We start from the raw sequence: 26,439 nt of genomic DNA, 5'->3' as shown, positions 1-26,439 counted from the left end.
CCGTTTTCAAAAAAATTATTTACACTTATTGTACAAAAAAAAAAAATATTACAAAATTTCAATTCTGATACAAAAATTATTTTTACTTGCTTTTACTACAAATGAATGAATTTTTACAATTTTATTTAAAAAAGTGTTTCGATTTATTTTTCTTTTATTTTAATTTAAAGAAAGTGACTTATACAAATTATTAAAAAAATATAACTTTATTTGCAAAAGAATTTTTAATTAAAAAGAAAAAATTAAATCCTTTATTTCTAAAAATGACTTTTAATCCCATTTTAATTAAGGAAAGAGAATTTATTTTAAAAAATATTTTTAAACAATTTTATTAAAAATTAAATTTTGGGATAACTTTATTTACAAAACAATTTTTGAACAATTATTACTAGAAACAAATTTTTTGAATTTTATTAAAAATGATTTTCTAGATTCTCCTAAAAACACTTTTATGGATTTTTATTAAAAAAAACTTACTTTTATTAAAAAGAATAATTTCTCAACTATTATGTTATTAAAACATGTTTACTTGAATTGTACCTCTTATTCAATCAAAATTTTTGGTTTGTTCGATATCTAATTCTATACACAAAGAGTAAATATATACAAACAAATATTTATACAAACTAATAAAAATAAAACTAAATAGTAATGGGAAATAAAATATACCCAAACAAGCTTATAACAAGTTCAATGTTCCATTTACGACTTTTCGAGTCTCACTTTCTTTCAAGAAATTTTGTTTGTACTCCCCATGTAATAAATTTGCACTCAATCGATAGAATTGTAGAATAAACCTATATAAAAATAAAAATAACTCAAATATAAATATCTAGAAATATATAAATTTCACAATAAATAAAATGGGAGTCGTGGAGTGTCTGGAAGGGTTGCCGGGAGAAGAAAAAAATTGAAGGGAAAATAATGAAAAAGTGGGTAGGAAAAAAAAAGAAAAAAAAAAAAGAAAAAATGAAAAATGAAAAGGGGAAGTCAGGGGAGGGGGTCGGTGGTCTTGGAAATGGGAGAAAGAGGGGGTTAGGTGGGATTAGAGGGAAGAAAAAGGAAAGGAAAAATAAAAATGAAAAGAATACGAAGAAACGAGAAGTAAAGAGGAGAGAAATAAAATAAAATAAAATATGATATAATAATAAATAAATAAATAAATAATTAAATAAAATATAAAATAATAAAAACTAAAAATTAAAGGATATCAGTAAATAAAAAATTTTAAATTTAGATGTATTAAGGATTTAAAATTATTGATAAAATTAATGTAAAAATAAAATTGAGAGAAATTTTGGAATCTATCATTAATATTATATTTTATTATTTTTATTCGCAAGTCGTTAAGTTTATATTTTATCATACTTTAAATTTATTTTAACAAAAGGAAAAGTGGCCACAAGGGTTGGCCAATACCACATTTGTAAGGTTGGGCTCCAGCTCAGCCCAAACACCCTCATTTTTTTTGGTTGGAGGAAAAGTCAAATTTGAGAGGAATCAGAATTAGATAACAAAATTTATTTAGTCAAAAGATATGCTTTATTTCGAATAATGTGCTTTTAAACCCAACATTTTATGGGTTGGGGCGCTGGGGAATGGGAATGAAATGTCATACATACATCTCTTTCATTTGGCACTCCATCTGAACATGACCTAAAAGATTTATTCTTTAACATAGTATTATTCGCTCACTAGTACAAAATTACAGAATTTACAGATTGAAGGCAAACAAGCCTATTTCCAACTACTAATAGCTTGCTTGTATCAAACTAGAAACCACAACTAATACCCAGGACGAAACATATAATTACTTTCAAAGCTTTTTCTTATGCACAATTTTCCTCTATATATATATATATATATATATATAAAAGGGTATGATATCTACATTCAATTAACATCTCTGTCATCAAGTGTTAATCCATAGTTTATCAAGCCTAACTTATAATCTAAATTAGTGATCAGCCCCCAACCAGCACCCTCTTCACTTCATATTTCTGTTGTGCAGTAAGCCTTGGTGGAAACTTGACATCAAACTTGATTTTGAGGTTTCCTTTCTTCGTGGGTTCTTTGGACATGGGCATCCCTTCATCTGGAATCACCATAACATAGCCAGGGCGGACAATGTCTGTCACTGGGATTGTGAGATTCCTTCCATCTAAGGTTGTCAGAATGAGAGTCTTCCCTGTGAGAGCATCCAGTAATGATATACTCTGTTTGACCACCAGATCATTCCCTTCCCGCTCATACAGCGCATGGGGCTTCTCATGTACCACAAAGATGAGATCAGATGGGGTCATGCCAGGTTCTTGGTTCCCTTTCATTGGGAAAGTGATTTTTGTGCCCTTCTTCCATCCTGGTCCAATGGTTATTAGCAGGGTTTCCTCAACAATCCTGGCCTTCCTGCAATAAGAGTTCATACCATATAAAACCAAAGGACTAAATTCATCAATTAATCCTCGTTGAAGAAACACTGATGTAATGTAATCAAATTGTTAAACAACACTGCATTTATCAAAAGAGACTATTGAGGAGCAAAGCAGAAGAAATTGTCCATTTTCCCCAGGAGCTCCTCCCTGACTACAAGGATGAGGCCTGTCATCAAGAAACCCCCCAAACGCAAGTGCCATGTACAATGGCACTCACCAAAACGTTTTCTTGGCATATTTGGAGCAATTGCCAACCATTTAATTCCTCATTACCGAGTCTCTAATACAATTCTGGCTTTCAAAACTGAAAAAACCCTTATTATGCCTTTTGCCCGTTCTCCCTTATTTTCGTACTCATCCAACAAGATGATCAGATTTAATATTACAAGCCCAAAAACCCATTTCCAAAAGCAAATAATTCGGATTTGAAAAAAAAAAAAAATTTTAAAAATGATCATGATTAACTAATAACTAATAATTAAAAAAGAAAAAAAAAAGAAAGAAAGAATTATATACCCAGATTCACGAATGACAGTCCGGGAAATCTTGATTTCCCTTTTGGAACCCTGATATAGCTCCTCCAAACTACAATCCAGCCTCTTCTCCATGGCCTTGCCACCACTACCAAACAACTCGGCGAAAACATCCCGAGCGTCCCGGTGATTGAACGAGGCATATTGATAGCCATAGAGATCGTAGATCTGACGCTTCCGGGAATCACTGAGAACATCATAGGCTTCGGAGATCTGCTTGAACTTGGCTTCAGCTTCAACCCTGTTATGATTAGGGTTCTTGTCTGGATGCCATTTGATGGCCAATCTTTTGTACGCCTTCTTCAACTCTTCCGCACTCGCGTTCCGATTCACTCTCAGTAGCGTGTAGTAATCTACGGCCATCGCTCCCCTCTGCAACTCAATTCTATGAACTCCCAATTGATTCTATCTCACTCTTAAGTCTTAAGTCTTAACTCATGAGTCAACCCAACCCACACCCCTGGTATAATACTCCGTGGAGCGCACCTCGCGCCAAGCTACGCGTCCCATATATTCGACTGGATTGTCCCACTCCTTAATAAAGAAAATTAAACAAAATCAAGAAACGCTCTTATACGAAAAAGGTATAATAATTTAATGCCTATTACTCACAATATCTTAATTGCAACAATTTAATAAATAAATAAATTAATAATTGCTCAAAATTCACGATTCCTTCCTTATAAAAGAGAATTAGGAAAAAGAGAGAGCGACGGAGTGAGATTTAAGGATAATTTTGGTTAAAACGGTGCCGTTTCTATCATTATGGTAACGGGTAAGCGCTCGTTATCGTGATGGGTCCGTTTGATTTTGGTTAGAGACTTTGTCAGTTTGCTATAATTGAGAAGGACAATACTTTAAATGCAAGAGTCATGTGCATTGTGTGTGGCTGTTGCCCAGTCTTAGTCTCCCGTCTCTACCACCCATTTTTGTGGATTCCCATTATCATTTCCTACAGTTCTCATTCATTACAAACTATTAAAAATCGTGACTGATTAGCACAACCTATCTACCTTCATCACATTTCTTTTTCTTTCAAACAACAAGTTTGTATTTATTGGGAATTTTTGTGATAGGAACCTTTGGAAACAATAAATGCGATATCTAAGTCCGTGTCAAAAAAATTATTACTTTCCTTGTTTGCCCTCCAACGCATTTGCGTTATATTTGGAATCAAAGGCTTTGCATAGAATTAAATTTTGATTTCAAATCTTTAATTTGATATTTATAAAATATTTTTTTAGAAAAAAAATCGAAATAATGATTATGGGGGAAGATTTTTTTTTTTTTTCTTATTCTTTCTAAAGCAATCAAATTCCTAAAATAATGTTTAAATAGATTCATATTCATTCAAATGTAAATAGGATTTGATAATGATATATCAATAGATATAAAAAGTTAGTGTTTCATCCCATAACCCACAAATGCTACCATTTTTTTTAAGTATATTTGATTATATTACTATGAAAAAAAATACAAAAATTGTCTCTTTTTTGTCTTTTTCCCCTATTACACCTTTGTTTTTTATAATTTATTTTTTCTTCATTCTTTTCTTTTATTTTGTTATTATTATTATTAACCATTTTATAAAGTTAATATTAAAATATTAATATAAATATTTTATATTTATATATAATCTTTAGTCTCTTTACAAGCTTTCTCACATTCCTTTATCTTGATTGTCTTCCATTGCCAAAAGTTAGAAAAACGTTAAAATTTGTTGGATTTCCTTGAAATGATAATATAAGGTTATTAAGAGAAGTTATCCCACGAGGTGAACGTATTATAGTCATTATTGAGTTGCCCAAATAATATACTATCGTCAATTGTTAGTAGCCCAAACTCATAAATTATCGTGAACATACTTATCAAACCATAAGAATCTTATAGTTATGTCCTCTATATAATCACACACACCTATAATGTACATAATGTGATTAATTATATTGAGTATTAATAATGACAATATAAATTAAACACTTGTTAAAACATATGTATGACAAAAATTATTAAATTAAACCATATATTAAAATGATTAAGTCTTAAAAAGTATTACTTTAGAGGGTTATTTCAATCAATGTTTTGAAAATCGGTTGGATCAATCGATCCAATTGGTCCAATTGTCAATTAGTGGCCTTTTTTTCTTTTTTGTCTAATTTCCCTTTTGAACCATTTATCTATTAGACTTATTTGAATGATTTCAAACCGCCTAAACCAACAATTAGATTGGTAAGCCAAGCGGTTTGGCAAAATGGGCTAGATTGACCCTCATGGCCTAGCATTCAATGCCCCATTTATTTTGCAAAATGGGCCATTGCCCATGCACCAAGCCTCATAGCCCAATGGTTGTTTGCTTTAGGAAGAATGAATGAGGCTTATAAATTTCTTCATTTCCGATGTGGGATCATTATAATGATAATCAACTTTGAAGCTATAAGAGGGGACTTGAACAAGGTACAACAAGTTCAAGGTAGAATAGTTGCACCACTCTACCACTCTTTCGGTTGTGTTAAAAATGATAAAAACAAAAAATAAACTACATATGTTATTTCAAAAAATAATATAAGTATATATACATACATACATGCAGTATGTATATATACTTATGTACTAATATATAACAAAGTTTTATATATTATTTTTTGAAATAATATACATAGTATGTATGTCTAAGTATATATACTTATTTACTTGTATATAACAAAGTTGATTTATGATTTTTCCTTTCTTAATGTCTAAAAAATTATAAATAAATAAAAAAACATGTAAAATGCTAATTTTTAAGTCGATTCCTTTGGAATTGATCAATAGAGTATATATAGAATTGTATAAGTAAACACTAGAAATATTCAATGACCTGATTGTGTGCACAGTTATAGGGTCTTAATGTGTGCACAATTATAGTTAAATCATACAATCAATGAAAGCTAGCATGAATCATACAAGCAAGGTTATGGTGAAGGAAGATTGGACAGGTCATGATCTAGTTGTGCATTTCCTATTATCCTCCTTCAAGATATGTGTTCTATCATGAAGACCAATCTTGCTACCATGTTAATTCATTTGTTGATGAGAAAGTGGTTTAGTTAATGAGTCAGCTAGTTGGTCAACAAAGTGCACATGTGAAAAGGAAGTAGCTTCTTGGAAACTTGATCACAAACAAAATGAAAGTCAACAACAATATGTTTCATTCATAAGTGAAACACAAGGTTGATGCTAAGATAAGTTGCTCCTAACATAGTGAATGACAAGCATAGCATGAAGATGGAGATAAAGCTCATGAATCATATTTTAAAGCTAATTGTTTTTAACAATTGTCTTAAATTCGACTTCAATAGAGGATCAAACAATAGTATGCTACTTTATGAAGCTCTAGTTGATTGGATTTATACTAAGAAAAAAAATTAAGGTTGATGTTGAAGTACAATCATCAACATTTCCAACCTAATCAACACTTGAAAATGCATGGAAAGACAAGTTAGAAACTTATAAAGAAAAATGTCGTAGTGCAAGGTGCCTTTGCGAACGACTCTTTTAATTACTATCCATTGATTCATTGAAAGATGATGCATAAATTAGGACAACTTATTTATAGCAAACGAAATATAGGGTCGATTGAATGATAAGTACTACAAGGCACCTACAACTTGGCGGCATTGAGAAACATCTGAAAGAGGAGCACCATCATGCAGTGTTAAAGTTTCAATGGTGGAGAGGGGGTTGGTTACTTCCTTTGTATTTTATATGAGTTTTCTCTAATAGATCCCAAATATATTTGTATTGGGAGAGGAAAAGACCATTGTTGATTTAGATAGCTTCAACACCTAAAAAATAATTCAATGATCTAAGATTTTTAAGAGAAAAACAATGAGATAAGGAAGTGACAAATTGTTGCATTGCCTATAAATTGTTTCTAGTGACAATGATATCATTGACATAAACAAGAAGTAGTCAAACATATTTTTCTTGATGCATGATGAGAAGAGAAGTGTCAAAAATAGAGTTGATGAAGTTAGAACTAATGAGAAAGGTTCGTAGTTCATGAAACCATGTATATGGAGCCTAACAAAATCCATAAATGACTTTGTTTAACTTACAAACATGATTAGGAAATTGTTTGTTAGCATAGGTAGGAAGTTGTTGCATGTTGACATCATGATCAAGGGTACCTTGAAGAGAGGCATTGTTGATGTCGGTTGATGAAGTAGCCAATTAAACTGAACAAGTGAAAGGACAAGTCTCATAGTGGTGGTCTTGACCATTGGATTGAAGGTTGAAAGTCTTTTCTAGGGCATTGATGAAAACCCTTAGCAACCAAACTAGCTTTATGACAAGCAATGGTGTCATTCAAGTTTTATTTAACCTTGAAAATCCATTTACAAGCAACTATATCTCGTGTCAAAAGAAGGGGCAAAGGTCCATGTGTGGTTTCAAAGGAGAGCATCAAATTCATCGCTTATAGCCAAACGCCATTAAGGATGTTTTTGTGCTTTGAGGTAAGTAGTTGGTATGATAGAGTCAGGTATGAAGGGAAATGTGGCAATAAGACTATCTTTTTTTTTTTTTTGGTTTGAAAATTCATAAAGATTTCCTTTACTCCAATCTTAGACAAGCAAAACTTTCGCTTGTAAATCCATCATAACAAATAAAGTAAGGAAAATTTTAATGGAAGTGTTATTGTGTTTATAAAATTGAGAAACAAACAACAAATTCTTTTTTATGGAAGGAGCACACAACCATTATTAAGTTGAAAAATGGAGTTAGGAGTAATAAACTTAGTAGAACAATGTGGGTGATGGGAATGCCATTATTGTTGTCATTGATAATGTCATCAGTGTCCCTATAGTCATAGAAAAGAGACAAGTTCCAAAGATCAAATGTTATGTGGTACAAAACACTCGAGTCCATTATCTAGTTAGGTTTGTTAGAGTTGCTAGCAATGAAATGAGCCTATGGTTCAAGTGAAGGAGTATATCAAGAATGACAAGTTTTGGCAGAGTGACCAATCTTATCACATAGTTGACATACAATTTGATTATGGTTCCCATGTTAAGGACACCAATTCTAATTGCAAAGATTGAGATGATTTGTTTGAGTGCAAAAATGTCCCATGTGATTACGGTTTGTGTTGGTTCCTTGATTCAAATGCAAATTCCCATAATTGTAGTTGTTGTCTTTCTTACCATACAAATTGTTGCCTTTATTCTTGTTGTGGGAATTCTTCTAATTGAACTGGGTTGTTATTTGCACATTTTCTCATTGAGCAGTATGTCTCTCGGGATATCATTCATGATTTGCCAAATTCTCATAAAATTCTTCAAGGAAATTAGCAAATCTCTAGTTTAAACAACAATATTTATTTCTTTGAATTATTCTATGAGTTCGTTTAATATAAAAATTACTAAATCATCATCCTCAACAAGGCTTCCAACAAGTGTTAATTCGTTAACAATGGTCTTAGCAGTTTGCATAAATTTTGTAACTTTCATTTTGTCCTTTATGAGTTTAGCAAGAAACTCTTTGAGACTGAAGACGCGAGATCATGACCTATTGGCATGTCTTATGCAATCGATCCCATGCTTCTTTGGTTGATTCAACGTAAGCAACAAGAGTTGTAACTTGATCACTAATAGATGCAAGCATGACATTGAGGAGGAAACTATCTTGCTTCTTCCAAAGTTTGTACTTTGAATTTATAACATCAATATCATTCTTCTTTATGGTTATAGGAGGTGCAAAGTGCCATCTATATACCTTATTAGATCATAGCCATATAGCAAGATTAGAAATTAAGTACGCCAAGTGGGGCTATTGAGTTTTATTGGTAGTTATGTAGTTCAATAAAGAGCCACCAAAATGTTGGGATTTCCTCTGAGAGTGACAACAATAGGAGTTTGGTTTGATTCAACTATATAAGAATGTTAAACCATTATGGTAAAGAAAGAGAAAAATATGAGATATGGAGCAAGAAAGATCAGGGATTCTCATTGAAGTAATGGGGCTCTAATACCATAAAATATCAAAGCACAATAATGCAGAAAATATTTGTTCATTCACATTGATTTATAGAGTATATATAAAGTTGTACAAGGAAAAAATGGAAATATTCAATGACTTGATTGTGTGCATAATTATAAGACTTGAATGTATGCATAATTACGACTAAATTATACGGTCAATGAAGGCTAGCATGAATCATATAAGGAAGGTTATGGTGGAGGAAGATTAGATAGGTCATGATCTAATCAAGATTATATGCTCTTTAAACCAACTTGTGTTGTAGTCTATTATGATGATGTGCCATATGAATTGCAATTCCAATATGAATATCTAAACAAATAGAAAGCACATAAAATGAATCATTTTGAAGAAGTCTTACACTACTACACTTATTATCCTTAGGAAGAATGATAACTCTAACTAATGATTTGAGAATCTTAAGAGAAAAATCTTGGGCCAAGTGGATCCCCAACTAGTCTCAAAAAAGATAGAAAGCCATTATTTAAAAAAAAAAATACTAATAATAAAATCACTATTATTTACATTAGTCTCTATATGAATAATCTTACCCTTCATTGAAGGTAAATAGTAAGGATAAAAAGGAAAAATGTGTAAGCACCTTCTTGTAAATAAGCTTTGCCCTCTAGGGCAAAAGGCAAGAGTAAAGATCAAGAGAAAAAAAAATTATAATTTCTGTGTAAAAGCTTTGGTATCATCATTAGAGCTTCAATTTATTTTTAAATTAAAAATAGTCTCTTATTACTTTCTTCATATTTATGTTTATATTGTTTCTTTTTTAGTTAAGAAAGTTGAATTTTTTTTTAATATATATCATTAACTTGTCTTTTCCTGAGCAAGGCAGATTTAGGCAAGGCCTTACCCCCCTGAAAATGTAGAAAAATAAAATAAAATAAAATAAAAAATTAATTTCTCATAAGGGGAATCAAACCTCAAACTTAATGTTTTACCCCTTAAAACTGTTGTGGTTCGTCAATAGATTAAAACAAATAAATTCATTTCTTATAAAAATGGGTTGCATGTTTTAAGAGAAAAATTCACAGATTGATTTGTGCTTGTTATTCTCCTACTTGATTTGCAACCAGGCAACATACCCCATATAACATGAAAGCCTCTTGTTAATGCTATTAAGAAATATTTGCAAAAGGATTTATAAACATAAACCCAAAAGATAAAGCAGAATTAAATAATAATAATAGAAAAGTATATATTTGTTTGAATATATTTTTTGTTTTTTAAATAAAAAATAATAGTAATTTTTATATAAAATATAGTAATTTTTATGTTAAAAAAAATGAATTCAAAATTTGTAAATTTTAAGATGGTAATTTTTTTTAATATCTTCTATTTTAAATCATTTTTAAAATTAATTTTAAAAAATATTATATTTTATATAAAGTTCTTATTATTTTTTATTTGTTTATAAAATTTTAAAGTACATAATATCAGGACGCCTAGATCTAATAGGTGAGGAAAGAAAATATTCAAAATAACGAAACATTGCACCGGTGCTTTTAGCAGGTGAGCTGAGAATTTTCTCACAAAGGAGCCGAAGCTTGTCCAGCTCAGTTTAGCCGAATATGGCTAGTGAAACAATGGTTGTGCACGATTGAGTGGTGAGTCTTCCTTGTATATGGCAATGGTTCTCGCAGCTGTAACAGCTCCACCTTCCCATCTTCCCCACGCCATCAGCAACAGCGACTCCTTCACCCATCACCGCCGCCTTCTCCTCTTCCTAAATTCATGCACCTGCATGTCTCAGCTCAAGCAACTTCACGCCCAGACAATTCGGACCACATCTTTCCACCATCCAAACACCTTCTTTCTTTACAGTCGGATTTTGCATTTCTCCTCCTTACATGATCTCCGTTACGCGTTTCGGGTTTTCCATCAAATTGAGAACCCCAATTCGTTCATGTGGAACGCCCTCATCAGGGCCTGTGCACGAAGCACTGACCGCAAACAACATGCCATTGCGCTTTATCACAGAATGTTGGGGCAAGGAAGTGTTATGCAAGATAAGCACACTTTCCCCTTTGTTCTCAAGGCTTGTGCTTACTTGTTTGCTCTATCAGAAGGGGAACAGATCCATGCCCAGATTTTGAAACTTGGATTTGATTCAGACGTTTATATTAATAACAGTTTGGTCCATTTCTATGCCACGTGCGACCGTTTGGACTTTGCAAAGGGGGTGTTTGATAGAATGTCTGAGAGAAGTTTGGTTTCTTGGAACGTTGTGATTGACGCGTTTGTTCGATTCGGTGAGTTTGATGCTGCATTAAATTTATTCGGCGAGATGCAGAAGTTTTTTGAACCGGATGGGTATACTGTTCAGAGTATCGCAAATGCTTGTGCTGGTATGGGGGCTTTGTCTTTGGGGATGTGGGCTCATGTTTTTCTGTTGAAAAAGTTTGACGCTGATAGAGTTAACGATGTTTTGTTGAACACTTCCTTGGTAGATATGTATTGCAAATGTGGGTCATTAGAACTTGCTCTGCAACTCTTTCACAGAATGCCTAAGCGTGATGTAACCTCATGGAATTCGATGATTCTAGGATTCTCCACCCATGGCGAGGTGGCGGCCGCATTGGAATATTTTGGTTGCATGGTCAGAACGGAAAAGTTGATGCCCAATGCCATCACGTTTGTAGGTGTCTTGAGTGCGTGTAATCACGGAGGCTTGGTTAGTGAGGGCCGCAGGTATTTTGATGTGATGGTAACGGAGTACAAAATTAAACCTGAATTAGAGCACTATGGCTGCCTGGTAGATCTTCTTGCGCGTGCTGGGCTTATTGATGAAGCCTTAGATGTTGTGTCAAACATGCCCATGAGACCAGACTTAGTCATTTGGAGGAGTCTTCTGGACGCGTGTTGCAAGCAAAATGCAGGTGTTGAGCTAAGTGAAGAAATGGCCAGACGAGTCCTTGAGGCAGAAGGGGGTGTTTGTAGCGGTGTTTATGTGCTGCTGTCCCGAGTATATGCCTCAGCTAGCAGGTGGAACGATGTTGGGATGGTAAGGAAACTGATGACTGATAAGGGTGTAGTAAAAGAGCCTGGATGTAGTTCAATAGAGATAGACGGTGTCGCCCACGAATTTTTTGCAGGGGACACATCTCATCCTCAAACTGAAGAAATATATTCAGCTTTGGATGTGATTGAAGAGAGGGTGGAAAGGGTAGGGTATTCCCCCGACTCTTCACAAGCGCCCATGGTTGATGAGACCATTGATGGAAAACAATACTCACTTAGGCTGCATAGTGAGAGACTTGCCATTGCCTTTGGCCTATTGAAGACAAAACCAGGCATGCCGATTCGCATTTTTAAGAACCTTCGAGTCTGCAATAACTGTCACCAGGTGACCAAATTAATCTCTCGGGTATTTAACAGAGAGATAATTGTGAGAGATCGTGTTAGATTCCATCACTTCAAAGATGGTGCCTGTTCCTGCATGGATTATTGGTGACACCGAATCTTCTTTGCAACTTGTATCATGACCAATATGCTTTGTTGACATATAAAGAAATACAAAATCTGTAGTAAGTGTGAAAAAAAGACTAATCCAAATTTGTATATACACATTCATTCTTTATGTACCATGTGCTTGCCACATCCAAAAACTAAATTGAAAGAATAAATTTTGAAAAATGAAAAAAATCAGTTAAAGAGGTAGATTTGTTGAATTGGTTCATCAATGGTCTTGGGTCAGAATCCTTTTTTGACTCTGCACCACCGATTCCACTATTATTAGCGAGCAATAATGGAAAATTTCTTTCATATTCATAAAGATAGGGGACATAATTCACATGGATATAGTAAGTCTCACTTGGGCTGCTTTAATGGTAGTTTTTACATTTTCTCTTTCACTCGTAGTATGGGGAAGAAGTGGACTCTAGAGGCACTATTGATTTAGTTGATGAATCAAACTGTATCAATTATTTTATAGATCGATCTGCAAAGTGTTTTTTTAACTATTTTATATAATAAATAAAAATACCTTCATTTCGAAATTCCATTGTATTCTAGTGGAATAATGTATTTTATGAATAATACTTTTTCAATCAAAGGAATATTTCAATGATTCCCATGTTTGTATTTTGAAAGTAAAGTAAAAGGGATACAGGTGATAAGAAATTTATTCCAACCAAATTTGAATTATATTCTTCCTAAATTTTCTATTTTGATGAACTAGTTCTTACCAGAATTTTATATGGACAATGAGGAACAACGGACTCTTTTTCTTATTTGTTTTAGTTGTTTCCCTCTTTACTGTTCAAAGAGAAAGGGGAAGTCGTTATGTTATTAAGTGGATATGCATTTTCTATGGGAAAGAACATAAACATGATGGTTGTTCAGTGAGATATTACACATAATAAGATCTTGTCTTGGGTGGATTTATGCTTTATATGGGTTTTACTTTTACTATACTTCTTTTCGAAATCCGAAGAAATTATCATAGATCATCTATCAATGGCTCAATCAATTACTTCTTTGAAATGCTAAAAAAAAAAATTACTTGGTTTTCTTTAGCTGTAATCCATTGTAACTACCTTAGCTGTAATCCCCTAACATCAGTCAATATAAATATAATTTAAAAAAAAATATAAATAAAATAATGATAGGAGTACGTTTACCACAAGTCCTATTTCGAAGACTTCTTACAAGTGTAGTTGATACATTAGAAAAGGAAAGAGATGAAACCATCAATCCAAATTTAAAAAGGATTAGCAAACAGGTTTTTACAACAGAATCCGTTGCGCAGGCTGTGGAAGAAAATCAGGAGATAAAAAGTGATCAGCCCATGTCCAAAAGTAACCACAAAATTTTACAACAGACTCAGTTGCAGAGCCCTCAAAGAAAATAGGTTCCAATATTTAAGAGAATAATAATCACTGATGGAGGCAGTGTTGGTTTTATGACCCCCTTACAGTAGCTGTAGTGTTTTCCATTTTCTTCTTTTATAGCTTCCATCCACGACTTTTGCTGCGGGGCAAATCGTTACACAGCTGATTCCTGGATATCTCAGCTAGCTTATGAACAGGCCTGAAGTAGAATGTACAGAACATGTAGTTGAGCATTTATGTTGTGAACAAAACTGTGATGCCAACTCAATGAATTTCGTCATGGGATCCCAGGTTTTGCAAAACTTCTTGCAGCTGATAAACAAAAGGAGCAAAAAGGCAGAAAGTTAGCATGAGAAATACAACCAATAAATCAACTCAATGAATGCAAAATGAGAAACCCAAAACACAGTAAGTTATGATTATGGCAGCTAAAGAGCCTCATGTGCATGGAAGATACGAGATAAGGACCATGTTGGTAAGAGTTTCCCTGACAGGATCTTAATGGTTTTTCTTTTGCTCAACAATTCTCTCAACTGCCCTGCTTTTTCAAAAGTAGGTTTCTTCATATAATACTAGCTATCACATGACTTTTGTGCATACATCTTCCAAATTTCCAATAATGCACCAGACTTGCCCAGCATCTCAAGAGAAAAAGAAAATTGATCACTTTACTTTTACAACAATGGCCAACAGCCATCCTCACCTGCCTCCAACCACCCACCATCCCCACCTTACTAAGGTGGTTCATCCTTGGGAAAAAATGCAGTGAATTCATTACAATACTTACTAGTGAAAGGTATCTCATTAGGTGTTAAAACCTTGTATGAACTACATAAGTAATGGCGGCATCTCAGTGGAAATTCAGGTGTATGCCCCAATCTCAGTATCTATCATATGAATCTAAAGTTACTGCTGGTAAACTTCAATACTAAGCGGAATTACCACATTTGTCTAAACATCGATCCAATGATAATCACATGGAACAAACCCTAAAGCAAATTGAAGCAAATAGTAAGTTTGAGTCTTCACAGGTTCTTTCTAGCACCTTGACCACATTCTTGGATTCCTCTAACGGTGCATAACAAGACTGCACCAAATTCTTAGTCTTTATAGCACATAACCATCAATCTACTCGACCCAACACAGTAGTAATGTGCTCGTTTTGACTGAATATCCCACCTATCCTATTGCTCCTAATTGGCAAAAACATCAACCTTTTTTTGATAGGTTTCTAATTGGCAAAAACATCAACTTGTCATCACACAATTCAAATTATAGGCCCCAATTAATTATAAGATAATTCTTTTCATCTTGTCTTCTCAGTGGCCGGATAGAGCATAAATGCAAATGGGTGATGAAATGAAGTATTTGTTTGAGAGTGTAGCAACCCACAAAACCAGTATACCATACTTGAAACAAACTGATACAATTAGTTTATTTTACTTAGAACCCTTGAGCAGTCTAGAAGGCTAAAATATGTTCACTAGATAACACAGTTCCCGGATTTTCATCAAGATTAGCACAGGGGTTCAGTATCTCATTGTGTGGTACCACAAAGTTGATAGAAGGAGCATCAAGCAAACATAGCGAAACTAAGTAAAAGAAGATACTCACCTTTTGATGATGCTTGGATTACAATTACATGCATAGTTGCATTGTTTGGAGGAAGTTGCAAGCGCAGGGGATAAAGCTTTCCATTCAAGTTACTCCGAGAACAGACAATGATATCCTCTAACCCCGTCTCTTCCTCCAATCTGCGAGTCAATTCAAAAACCCCATTTTCCTTCAGTGTGAAATACTGCCCTCCGGCAGAGTCGTCCACATTGCCATTGTCATCAGCAACATGGTAGTATATGGTCCTACCCTCAGTTTTTGGGGGAGAATTCTCCAAGGAATCATTGGACTGCCACATAAAAAGAGAAAGAGTTATGATTATTATTCAAAATTAAGTCTTTAGCAGCTGCCCAAATCTTGAAATTCATACCTCTTGTCTTGAAAAACTGGCAGGGTGTAATGATACGGAGGAAGGCGAACTCGAATCAGATGCGCTCGCAAAAGAATCTGAATGGGAGAGGGATTGGAGCGGGGGTTTAGCAGTGGGAGACCGAATCTGAATTTCAACAATATCGACAACCCAAAGGATCCAATCTTGGGTAGCCGTTCTATGAGGAACATCATGGGTCACCGAATTTCTCCACGGCGGCAGCCCTCCGTTGGCTCGGAGGAAATTACCGTAGCGAGTTCTGAGCTTGATTCGGTTGCCCTCTTTTACGGGTTCCCACTCGACGGAGGAGTCAAGCCTCCCAGGGCGAGTCTGGAGGACTTTGCGACCAGTCATGCCCAAGAGGAAGGGTTGGTTGGAAGCGGTGAGGTACTTGTTAAAGCAGCTCCTGAGGCGGATGATGTTGTCGGCGTCTTTGACCAGCTCCACGGTCCATCGCGCAGTCTTGGATGAGCCGCTCCGATCTTGGATAACGGACTCTTCGTCGTCGTCGGCCAGCAGGTACTTGTCGTGATGGCTACGGAGGCGAACGGCCTTGGCGTTGTGAAACAACTCCATTGCGATCTGAAAAAACGTAGCACAGAATCAGGAGAAGGTGAAGACCAGCCTCCGGTTGAATATGTTTTTCTATCCAGTACTAGAATTTTATAATTGTAAATTTTAATAGGTAACTGCCGCGCTGGAATACTACATAAGAAGATGAAACCGCAGTCCCAGTCACCGTCTGGGACGCGGACACCCTCACGCGGCCCATCCGCGACACATTGGGTGGGAAAGGGGATGCTTTCAATTATACAATTCAACTATGGTGTCCCGACGTGGATCACCCATTTGTTTCGGTGGGTCAAACTCACTCATTAAATTCCTTGGAAACATCGGTTTTGTCCAGAAATTTCTACCTTTATGATTGTATTCCTTAGAAACCCTATTAATCTTATACTATGATTGAAAAAAACAAAACCATATTATTTTGTAAGCTGAATTGTCACATGGGAAACAGTCGTGACATTCTCCATTCAAGAACTTAATGAGCATCTTCCACTCGAAGACAAATGGGTGATGCGATGAGTGAAATGACCTAACAAGGTAATGGCCCAATATGAGTGGGTGGAAACCTGATTGGCGCTAATGCGCCCTTTAAACCAGTGGAGTTATTTTTGGTGGACTTGGGACTCATTTATTTTTGAATTGGGATAGGTCAAAGGAGTGCCACTAAGCCCATCGCTCGTGATCCTCTCCACTAATCTTTTACCAGTCCAAATTTCCAACCCTGCTTTTGATTCTCCAACCATGTACGCAATCGTTGCGTTGCGTTGGGTTGGGTACCAATAACTTAAAAGTAGGAAACTTCAGTTTTGATAAGCTCTCCATCTCTCTCAGGTGCCAACCCCCAACAAAAGCCAACCATTATTTTATCCCAAAGTACTACATATTTTTTCCGAATCAAACAAAGTAACGCAATAATAAATAAATAAATAAAAATGGCATTTTCACATTTAATGACTACATACGGCAGAGTGAAAATGATAGAAATAGTAATCTATCTTTAAATAATGGTTAATGATTTTACTCTGTGGCACGTGTGACACATTATGGTAAATAGATCCATTAAAGTTATAATTTTATAGGAATCATTATAATCCATTCTTGAACATTACTACAAACCAAATAAGTCCTTTTGATTAGTGCTTACGCGTTTAAGACATTATAATACGGTATTTATATAGCTCTATAGGAAAAAAAAACAAACATAAAAGATTGGGAATGAGGGATATTCTTTTATCATTTTCAAAGCACTTCCAAATCCACTTCGAAAAGTAAATGCTTTATACGTGTATATGTGTTCTTCACTAATCCGAATCCATTAAAGATAAAAGTGATATCCAAAAAGTTAAAGATAGAGATGTGGAGGACGAGAGAGACGAGGGGTTGCCCATCTTGACTCATATGTATTATTTTAACTTATTTTTATTTATATCCTAAAAAAAATTAAAACATGGAACGGTTATTTGATATTATCAAATTTCAATTTTTCTTCAAAACCCCATCTCTAAATCATTGATTTCCTATCCTTTAACCCATCTTATTAAGGTTTTCGTAGGAAGGGCCCCTTGAAAAACCAAGGGATCTCATGGAGGACCCAACTATGACAAAAAATTGGTCTAAATACTAATTGACGGAAAAGCTTATAAAGTGGATATGCAAAAACAAACTAAAAGTTAGGTAAAGAAGGGGGAATTGCACTGACATTATGGTAGGTAGACTCATAATCCATGATTGATATATGATAGATGCAGTGTTCCAAGGGTTAGGTGACCCATGTTCACACTAATTCACATGTTTTTCCGATGATATGCCTTTTGGCGTGTTCATAAGCCCTAACTGTGGAGAGTCCATGAGCTCGTCATCAATTTTGTGATCACCTCTTACCAAACCTTATCATATTTAATGATATGCCAGATCAAGATTATATAACTGAAAAAGGGCTTTCGGAGAAACAGCTAACAGGTCAGAGAACATACCCTCTTCGAAGACAGGCCGAATGGCTCGGTGGCCGTTATCGACATCGGCGACGCCGGCTCCGAACCAAAGAGATCATCGGAAATCGAAGAAAAGCTCGACAGCGAGGATAGGTAGTCCGCCACTGGATCAACTTCCGGCACTTCCACGGGTTCCACGTCCCAAAGAATCCAGTTCCGTGTTGCACTGCTGTTAGGGTAATCGTGAGTAACCGAGTTTCTCCACGGCGGCGTCCCTCCGTTCGCTCGCAAAAATTTCCCACCCCGAGTCTTGAACTTCACCTGAAACCCATCCCGTATTGGCTCCCACTCAATTAACGCGTCCGATGTATTCCCCGGCACCGTCTGAGTCACCTTTTTCCCAGTCATACCCAGAAGATAGGCCGTGTCGGAGGCCGTGAGGTAGCGGCCGTGGCAGCTCTTGAGGCGGATGACATGGCCGCTGCCTTCGACCAGCCATTTGGCTTTCCGGGACAAACCATTTCGGCTCTGGCGAACCGTTTCCTTGTCGTCGTCAGCGACCAGGTACTTGTCTAGGTGGCTCCGGAGTGTGACGGCTTTGGCTGTACGGAACAACTCCATATGATCAATACACACCAACAGCTTCTGAGGAAGGATGAAACAAAGAGATAGCGGAGAATTAATTAAGGAATAAATTAAATTAATATAAGAAGGCAAAAGGAGTGCTTGTCTTTTTGCTTGAGGAGGGAAACAGAGCCGGAGAAAGAAAAAGAGAGGGAAGGGCTTGGGCTTTGTGATCCCAACTTCTTACTTTAAATTGGTTTCTTAGCAAAGAAGACAGCGAAAGCTGGACGAAAACGGGCAGGAAATCTCTAAGCCTTATGCGTCCAAGACTCGGAATGCGTTGACGACGAAATATTGGATTGAGACTATTTATAGAGGAGGGAAAGAGGAAACATTTAAACTCCACGCGCTGCGAAATAGAGTACAAGAAACATATTCACTTCATCACCACTAAATCTGTAAACGTGTATAATGTGCTTCCATTTAATCCAAGGTTTCCCAAAATCAAATAAATTTTTACACACCACATAAACCACTTTCTGTTACCACAACTACATTACTCTCTTTCCAAACTTAGTTAACGACGTGATCTCTCTTATTCCCTTAAAGAAGTTTTGAATCCTATACAGCAACAACCCTATCTTCCTTTTATAAGACAGTATATTTAAATTTTTTGAAACTTAAAATGATTTATAATTCTTTTTTAAATGATATAAATATTTCTTAGAATTACCAAACATCCACTCCAACTCCAACTTCAAACTCCCAAATATACTACCATTTAATAAGAATAAATAAAAAATAAAAAATAAAAGGATATTTCCTTTTTTACTTCAAATAGAAAGGAAGTTGCCATAACTTCCTTGCATTCATAAAAGGGGATGGTTGGCGTGGGTGAGGTAGTTTTAAGTTGCGCGTGGGATTGGCTCATAGACTCACGATCCTTCCAGAAGCAGAGCCGCGTGGTAGCCGTCAAGAATTAAAATTACCGCGTTGAAGATGGAAGCGACGCCACTTTCTCTCCCAATTCCCAATCGCTAATTCTAAATTTCTAAACACACCCCTACCGTACGCTCTTGTATTTTATAATTTTCTACTGTTTTATTTTTAATTAAATGAAAATTTTCCATCACGAAAAGTTAAGCATACAATGGACGAAGAAGAGAAGTCAACCAGAGTTTCTAATTTTCTTTTTTTTTTCTTTTTTTAATTTGGTTTCTAAAATATAAAATTTGTATGATCTTCTTTTATTTTAAATTTCCATTCATGTAAAAATTGTGAGACAAATATAATAAAAATTATATATATATATATATATATTCTTATATTGTATTAACTTTTTATTCTTTTAAATTTTGTACTATATTTTATACTAAAATATTCTAATATATTTATAATTAACCATCTAAATTATTCTAATTTAAAAATATATTCACTCATAATAATCCATATTTTAATAAATAAATAAAATACTCTTAAAGATAATATTTGATTTTAATATTTTATTCATATTAACATTTCTTTTATAATATTCATATTTCTAATTTTATTTCTTTATTTATTTTTAATGTATTAATTATTTTTTTTTTTGAAAATATTAACAATTTTTTTAAAAAAAATTGAAAGCAAAATAACATTATCTAAAAATGCATATTTTAGTGATTTTAAAAAGTATTTTTAATATTTAAATTTTTTATTTTTCAAATATTAGAAAGAATATGTTTTATAGTAATCCTAAGAAGTACTTAAAAGAATTTTTTTAAAAAAATATTAAAAATATTAAAAACACTTTCTAAATCATCCTTAAACTTGGTTTAAATATATTTTTTGATTTGATTTGAATAACAAGACGAAGGGTTTCATTTTGTCGGCCTTAGAGGCAATTAATGCCCCTACAAATTACAAAATGCAGACAAATAAAGTCAAAATTAGATTATTTTTCAATATTAATTTATTTCAAGTTAATTTTGTTTTGTTCTTAGGATGTGATGGTTTGCAGATGACCAAAATTTATTTTTAAAATTAATTTCAAATACTATATAGATAAAAGAAAATATTTTTAAAATGTTTAAGCATATAAATAATGCCAACAAAGTAATATTTCAACTAGAATTAGAAGACAAAAAAAAAGGATAACTCCCAATTTAGTAATGCCACTGTTGCATTATACCTAAATATTAAATACTAACTTTTGATAGCTAATCTAAATTCAACTCAAATTAAGAAATAATCAATTCAAGTTCAATCACATCCGACTTCTAACTTATAATACTTAATTCAAGTCCCTTATTTTTCCAAACTTGGGTTGAATTCAAGTTAATCAGATTAGACTCATGTTGATCAGATTAAACTCGAGTTGGTTAAGTTAATTAGGTTGCATTATTCAAAATTCATGCATAGTTTTAAAAAAAAAAATCTATATATTTATATCAAAATTTAAATAATAAATAAGATAAAATTTCAAGATAATAATGAAAAAGTAAAAATAAACTTATATATCTTTTAAAAAAATGAAAAAGTATATGATATAATTATAATTTGATATTTTTCTTTAAAATCTAAAAAGAAAATGAATATTATTATATAAAATATAATATTATAAATATTATAAAAACATTAAATCATATTCAAGTTAGGCTTGAGTTGTTCAAACCTTAACCCAACCCAAATTGAGTTCGGATTGAGAAAACTTAACCTAAACTCAACCTGAATATTAAAAATATTTGTCCAACCCCGTCCAAGTATCGAATTAGGTTCACATTGGATTGGGCCAACTAGTTCAAGTTACACCCCTAAATAGGAAATACTATATAATATTTATGTTAATTTATAAAATAAAATGAAAGGATTATCCTTCACTGTTCTATAATTGTTTAGAATAAAAATTATATTACATTTTAATATTTATTATTAAAAAGTTATAAGTCTATGTTGTGTTTAGTTTTATTTTAAAAATATTCATCAATTTAAAATTTAATAATAAGTTTTTATTTATTTTTATAATTTTCATCATTAAAATATTTAAAATTTATAAATAAAAATTTACATTACTTTATTCATGAAAATAATTTTATATTAAATAATACATGTATTAATATTATTTTACAATATATTTATATAAAATTTTTAATTTTTCTTTTTTAACTACAAATTTAATTTTTAGAATCATTTTTTTTTTTGTTTTGAAAAATAAATAATATAAAATAATTAAAATAATATATGTATTTGTTATTTGGTTGAATCCATAATAAAATAAATGATAAGATAACTTATTATATGTTAATAATAAAAATTCATATTTATATTATCTCATCCTTTTTATCTCTTATTCTATTAAATTTTATATCAACTATTTATGTTCTTCAGACATAGAAGGGTGTAAATTGAATCCAGGAAGTTGAAGGGAAGATTTTTGTAATTATTACTTAAAAAACTAAAAAAAAAAAAAAAACTCAGGGAATAAATCTTGTTAATTGTTTCTTGAAAATTAAAGAGGGGGATTTTTTCCGGGAGAGAGAAGATTGATAGATACCTTTGAAGAGTACAAGGAGGCGAGAATGGAGATGGGCCACGCCATCGTTGATCTGCCGTCAGAAATTGGAGGAAACCCCGAAACCGCCGAAAGATAATCGACAACCGACTCACACTCCGGCACCTCCACAGCTTCCACGTCCCAAAGAACCCAGTCTCTTGTCATAATGCCACTGGGGTGATCGTGAGTAATGGAGTTTCTCCACGGCGGCGTCCCTCCGTTTGCGCGCAGATATTGGCCACTTCGAGCTCTCAACTTCACCTGGAACCCATCCCATGTAGGCTGCCACTCAATCAACGAGTTTGATACAGTCCCGGGCACAGTCTGAGTGACCCTTTTCCCAGCCACGCCCAGAAGAAATGGATCGTGTGAGGCGGTGAGGTAGCGGCCGTGGCAGCTCTTGAGGCGGATGACATGGCCGGTGGCCTCGACCAGCCATCTGGCTATACGGGATGAGCCGTTGCGGCTCTGGCGAACCGTCTCTTGGTCGTCGTCAGCCACCAGGTAGCTGTCCAGATGGCTTCGAAGTCTGACGGCTTTGGCAATGCTGAAGACCTCCATACCATTAATCAATCAACAACACCCACTTCTCCTGTTTGTGGAGAAAGGCCTCAAGGTTGATTAAAGAGACGACCCAAAATATGAATGTCATAATTTTCAACACTAAATTTTCTTTTATTGATATGATTTAAAGAATTCCTTCTCCTATTTTATATTTCATTTTCTGTTTGGCGTGAATTAATCCAAAATCTACCCTCCCATGCTTCACGTGAAGTCCTTTTCATTTGTCATATTCAGAATGACAAGAAATTTACCATAAATGAAATTTACAAATCGAATAAATAATTAATAATAAAAGCATTGCTATAGGTGAAATGCACAAAAGTAGAAATAATTTAACATTTTTCATTTAATTTGTAAAAACATTTGGAGTTTATATTTTACTTATAATACATTGCTTTTCCTTTTTTTCTTTTTTCTTTTTTTTGTCTTGACAAAATTAATAATGAAAATGAAATATTTGCATTGGAATATGTTTTATGCCAAATATGATTAAAAGAAAGGAAATGAAATTTCAGCCTTCTCAAGTGGGAAATAATACTCCTTATTTACCACTTTTTCTAACTAGCTCCTTTTTTCCCTTGCATTTCCATTTACCTCCTATTTTACTCTTTGCATATCTAAATATGCAGCCTTTGTAGAAGATTAAATTCATTCAATAAAAATCGATTTTCCTATATAAACATGTGGGTACAAGTTATTTGCAATTTAAATAAAACTTCACTTTGAATAAAAGTTTCAAAGTATCGAATGTTTAGGTTATGTTTGACTTCTAAAAAGTTTACGGTGAAATTAAATATGACAAAATCATTTTTTTAACTTTTTTTATTTTATAATAATTTCCATAAACTAAATGTAGCTTTAAAGTTAAAAAGTTCTTGAAGTCTAATAAAAATTACATATATAAGTCTAAAAATATTTTTAAAAAACTAAGGGTGTGATTGACTTGAAAAATGTTTTTTAGTTTTTTGTTTCAGTTTTATTTTTTGAAATTATTTCTTAAAATTGTGTTTGATTAAATAAAATAAAATTATTAAATAAATATTTGATTAATATCAGTTTTGATGATAATAAAATAAGTTTTAAATTTAATGTTTTATATTTAAATGTGTCAAGCAAAAAAACATATCAAACCAAGAAAAGAAAAAAAAAAATTCAAAGAGAATAGTAATCTTTTATTACATTTTTATTAAAACATCTAAAATCATTGAAATTTCTAATTATGTTTTATTCTTTTATAAATTAGATCAAGGTTTTATAAATGAAAACGATTTGTTTAGTGTTTTATAGTTTTTTTTCTCAAAATGTTAGATTATTGGTTGATTAGATATATAATAGATAGGATAAAAGAATAATAAAGAACTTAACAAATTTAAATGTTTAAATTATCCTATATTTTTAAATATAGATTCTAGTTCTCAATGATTATCTAATGAGTTTCCATAAATTAGCTAGTTTGTAACCTCTATATATTCAGTCAAATCAATAGAAAGGTTAAGTTATAATTTCCAAAATTTTCTTTATATCTTTATATCTTTATGGTATTAGAGTAGTATCCTCTAGGAATTGCCCGTCTCTTTCTATCTTTTGCACTTTCATGTCGAAACCTTAGCTCTCTATCGTTGGTGGACTTATTTTAGTCAAACTCTAATGGCCACAACAAATACCAACATCAATGTTCCAAACACCTACAAACTAAACAATCATAGCCATCAATATCTCTACCTACAATACCATCACACTCGACACCACCAATTATCTCTCTTGGCAAATGCAATTTTGAGCCACATTCATTGGTTAAGGCTTTGAAAAGATTTATAGACGGTTCTCACCCATGTACATATGTCGCAATTTCAAAAAATAACACCATCTGCCGCAATTTCAAAAAACAACACCACCTCTCCAATTCCTACATATCCAATATGCGTTCAACAAGACAAATTAATTTTTAGTGCACTTGTTAGATTTCTATCTACACCAATTATTCCGCTTATCTCCACGGCTAAAGTATCTCCACAAGCATGGACTATTCTTGCCAACAACACATATGCAAAGCCAACTTAAGGTCACATTAAACAAAACAAGAAATAAGTCATGCATGTCATCAAAGGATCCTGAAGCATTTCCAAATACATGCAATTCATCAAGAGTCGTGCAGATGAACTTGCGATATTAAGAAAACCTATGGATGAAGAAATTTTCATTAAGAAAATTCTTGATGTACTAGATGATGATTACAAACCAATTGTTGATGTCATCAATGGTATGAGAAACACTAATTTCATTTGATGAACTCTATCAAAAGTTGATAAATAAGGAGCTCAATTTACACCACTCCCGATCGATCATCAGTGCCATCCTCCCATCCTCCGCCAATCTAGTGAACCTCAACCCAATTTTGGGAAGCCTCACAATGGACCTTGCGTCCTCCATCGATGAATTCTTCATTCTCCATATTCTGCCTCCTAAGCTTTCATCCCTACTACTATCAAGCTTATTGTATTCTATATTTAATCAAATATGGGATGAGATAGTTGATAGCATATATTATCTACCATATTTTTATCTCTTTTACATGAAATATATTAATCATAAACTAAGATATGGTATAAACATATCCCATATATTATAAATTTATTTGTTTTTTCGTCACTTTTTTATGTTATTTATTTTGTAAAATAAAAATTTATGATTAAAAAATAAGTAAATTTTTGGTTAAAAAAGAAGAACTAAAAAATATTATATATATATATATATATATAACATAATATAAACTTTTTAATTTATAATTTTTAAATATTTTAACCATGAATCTTCTTAAATGTAAAAGAAAATTCATATTTTTAATAACAAAGATTGGAGTCTAATATAATTTTTATTTTAAACAAATGTCAAACATTGAAAAATGATAGAGTATTTCATTTTATTTTATTTTTATTCATTTTACAAACTAAATATAAGCATAACATATTTCATTGCATTTATTACCTTAAGAAATTTTGTTCATTAAACAAAATATACAATGATATCATATTCTATTGAAAACGGTATCCTAAAATATGGATTTTCTATCTAATGAGATATAATATTTTAACATATATATTTCCTATTTTATCCTATTTTGTCAACCAAACATAGTCTTAAGGAATTTATCTTATGAGATTTCAAAAATTATAGAACTCATTTATATTTTTTTATTAATTTTTATAAAAAATAAGATTAATTATTGGAATGATAAAAACTCAAATTTTAACATAATTTTACCATTAAAAAGGGTTTTTAAAATTTCAAAACTAATTTGCTTCGGAGATCTACAAAGATAGCAAAAAGAAGAAAATTTAATATTATTTATAATATTCAAGTTCCTTTAACATGTTTAATAGTTTTATTTTCTATGTTTTCATATTTTCAAAAGTTGTTTTTACCTTTTTAAAAATATTTTGACAATGCTAAATCATTTTCCATTGAACTCGATT

General features: G+C 32.9%; 4 protein-coding genes across 4 annotated transcripts; 1 reads left to right on the top strand and 3 right to left on the bottom strand.

Annotated features, from left to right (window-relative positions):
• Positions 1-1,646: 1,646 nt before the first annotated feature.
• On the bottom strand, positions 1,647-3,452 carry LOC117921954 (dnaJ homolog subfamily B member 13-like). The gene is made up of 2 exons (XM_034839931.1): positions 2,949-3,452; positions 1,647-2,406 (listed from the first exon to the last, which is right to left on the bottom strand). Exons 1-2 carry the CDS (start codon positions 3,326-3,328, stop codon positions 1,965-1,967), a joined length of 822 nt encoding a protein of 273 aa, XP_034695822.1. The 5' UTR covers positions 3,329-3,452; the 3' UTR covers positions 1,647-1,964.
• Positions 3,453-10,466: 7,014 nt separating this feature from the next.
• LOC117912264 (pentatricopeptide repeat-containing protein At1g59720, chloroplastic/mitochondrial) lies at positions 10,467-12,557 on the top strand. The gene has a single exon (XM_034826795.1). It carries the CDS (start codon positions 10,617-10,619, stop codon positions 12,444-12,446), a length of 1,830 nt encoding a protein of 609 aa, XP_034682686.1. The 5' UTR covers positions 10,467-10,616; the 3' UTR covers positions 12,447-12,557.
• Positions 12,558-13,567: 1,010 nt separating this feature from the next.
• On the bottom strand, positions 13,568-19,225 carry LOC117917899. The gene is made up of 5 exons (XM_034834368.1): positions 19,118-19,225; positions 18,349-18,951; positions 15,809-16,390; positions 15,439-15,727; positions 13,568-14,136 (listed from the first exon to the last, which is right to left on the bottom strand). The coding sequence occupies exons 2-5, from the start codon at positions 18,925-18,927 to the stop codon at positions 14,102-14,104; spliced, it is 1,485 nt and encodes a 494-aa protein (XP_034690259.1). The 5' UTR covers positions 18,928-18,951; positions 19,118-19,225; the 3' UTR covers positions 13,568-14,101.
• A 3,132-nt stretch (positions 19,226-22,357) lies between these two features.
• On the bottom strand, positions 22,358-22,963 carry LOC117920169. The gene has a single exon (XM_034837550.1). The coding sequence runs from the start codon at positions 22,961-22,963 to the stop codon at positions 22,358-22,360; it is 606 nt and encodes a 201-aa protein (XP_034693441.1).
• Between the last annotated feature and the right edge of the window lie 3,476 nt (positions 22,964-26,439).

This window comes from Vitis riparia, chromosome 1, assembly GCF_004353265.1.
Source record: "Vitis riparia cultivar Riparia Gloire de Montpellier isolate 1030 chromosome 1, EGFV_Vit.rip_1.0, whole genome shotgun sequence".
Lineage (NCBI taxonomy): Eukaryota > Viridiplantae > Streptophyta > Magnoliopsida > Vitales > Vitaceae > Vitis > Vitis riparia.
The sequence above is the reverse complement of the archived record's forward strand: the minus strand, read 5'-3'. Positions and strand labels throughout refer to the sequence as shown.

What these genes read in the sequence shown, in the direction of transcription:
- LOC117917899 (XM_034834368.1), bottom strand. Translation starts at nt 18,927, where the DNA reads ATGGAGTTGTTCCGTACAGCCAAAGCCGTCACACTCCGGAGCCACCTA. An exon ending in TCGGCCTGTCTTCGAAGAGG is followed by an intron (nt 16,391 to 18,348) that starts GTATGTTCTCTG and finishes ACGTTTTTTCAG; the next exon opens with ATCGCAATGGAGTTGTTTCA. An exon ending in CCAGTTTTTCAAGACAAGAG is followed by an intron (nt 15,728 to 15,808) that starts GTATGAATTTCA and finishes TTTATGTGGCAG; the next exon opens with TCCAATGATTCCTTGGAGAA.
- LOC117921954 (XM_034839931.1), bottom strand. Translation starts at nt 3,328, where the DNA reads ATGGCCGTAGATTACTACACGCTACTGAGAGTGAATCGGAACGCGAGT. An exon ending in ACTGTCATTCGTGAATCTGG is followed by an intron (nt 2,407 to 2,948) that starts GTATATAATTCT and finishes CTCTTATTGCAG; the next exon opens with GAAGGCCAGGATTGTTGAGG.
- LOC117920169 (XM_034837550.1), bottom strand. Translation starts at nt 22,963, where the DNA reads ATGGAGGTCTTCAGCATTGCCAAAGCCGTCAGACTTCGAAGCCATCTG.
- LOC117912264 (XM_034826795.1), top strand. Translation starts at nt 10,617, where the DNA reads ATGGCAATGGTTCTCGCAGCTGTAACAGCTCCACCTTCCCATCTTCCC.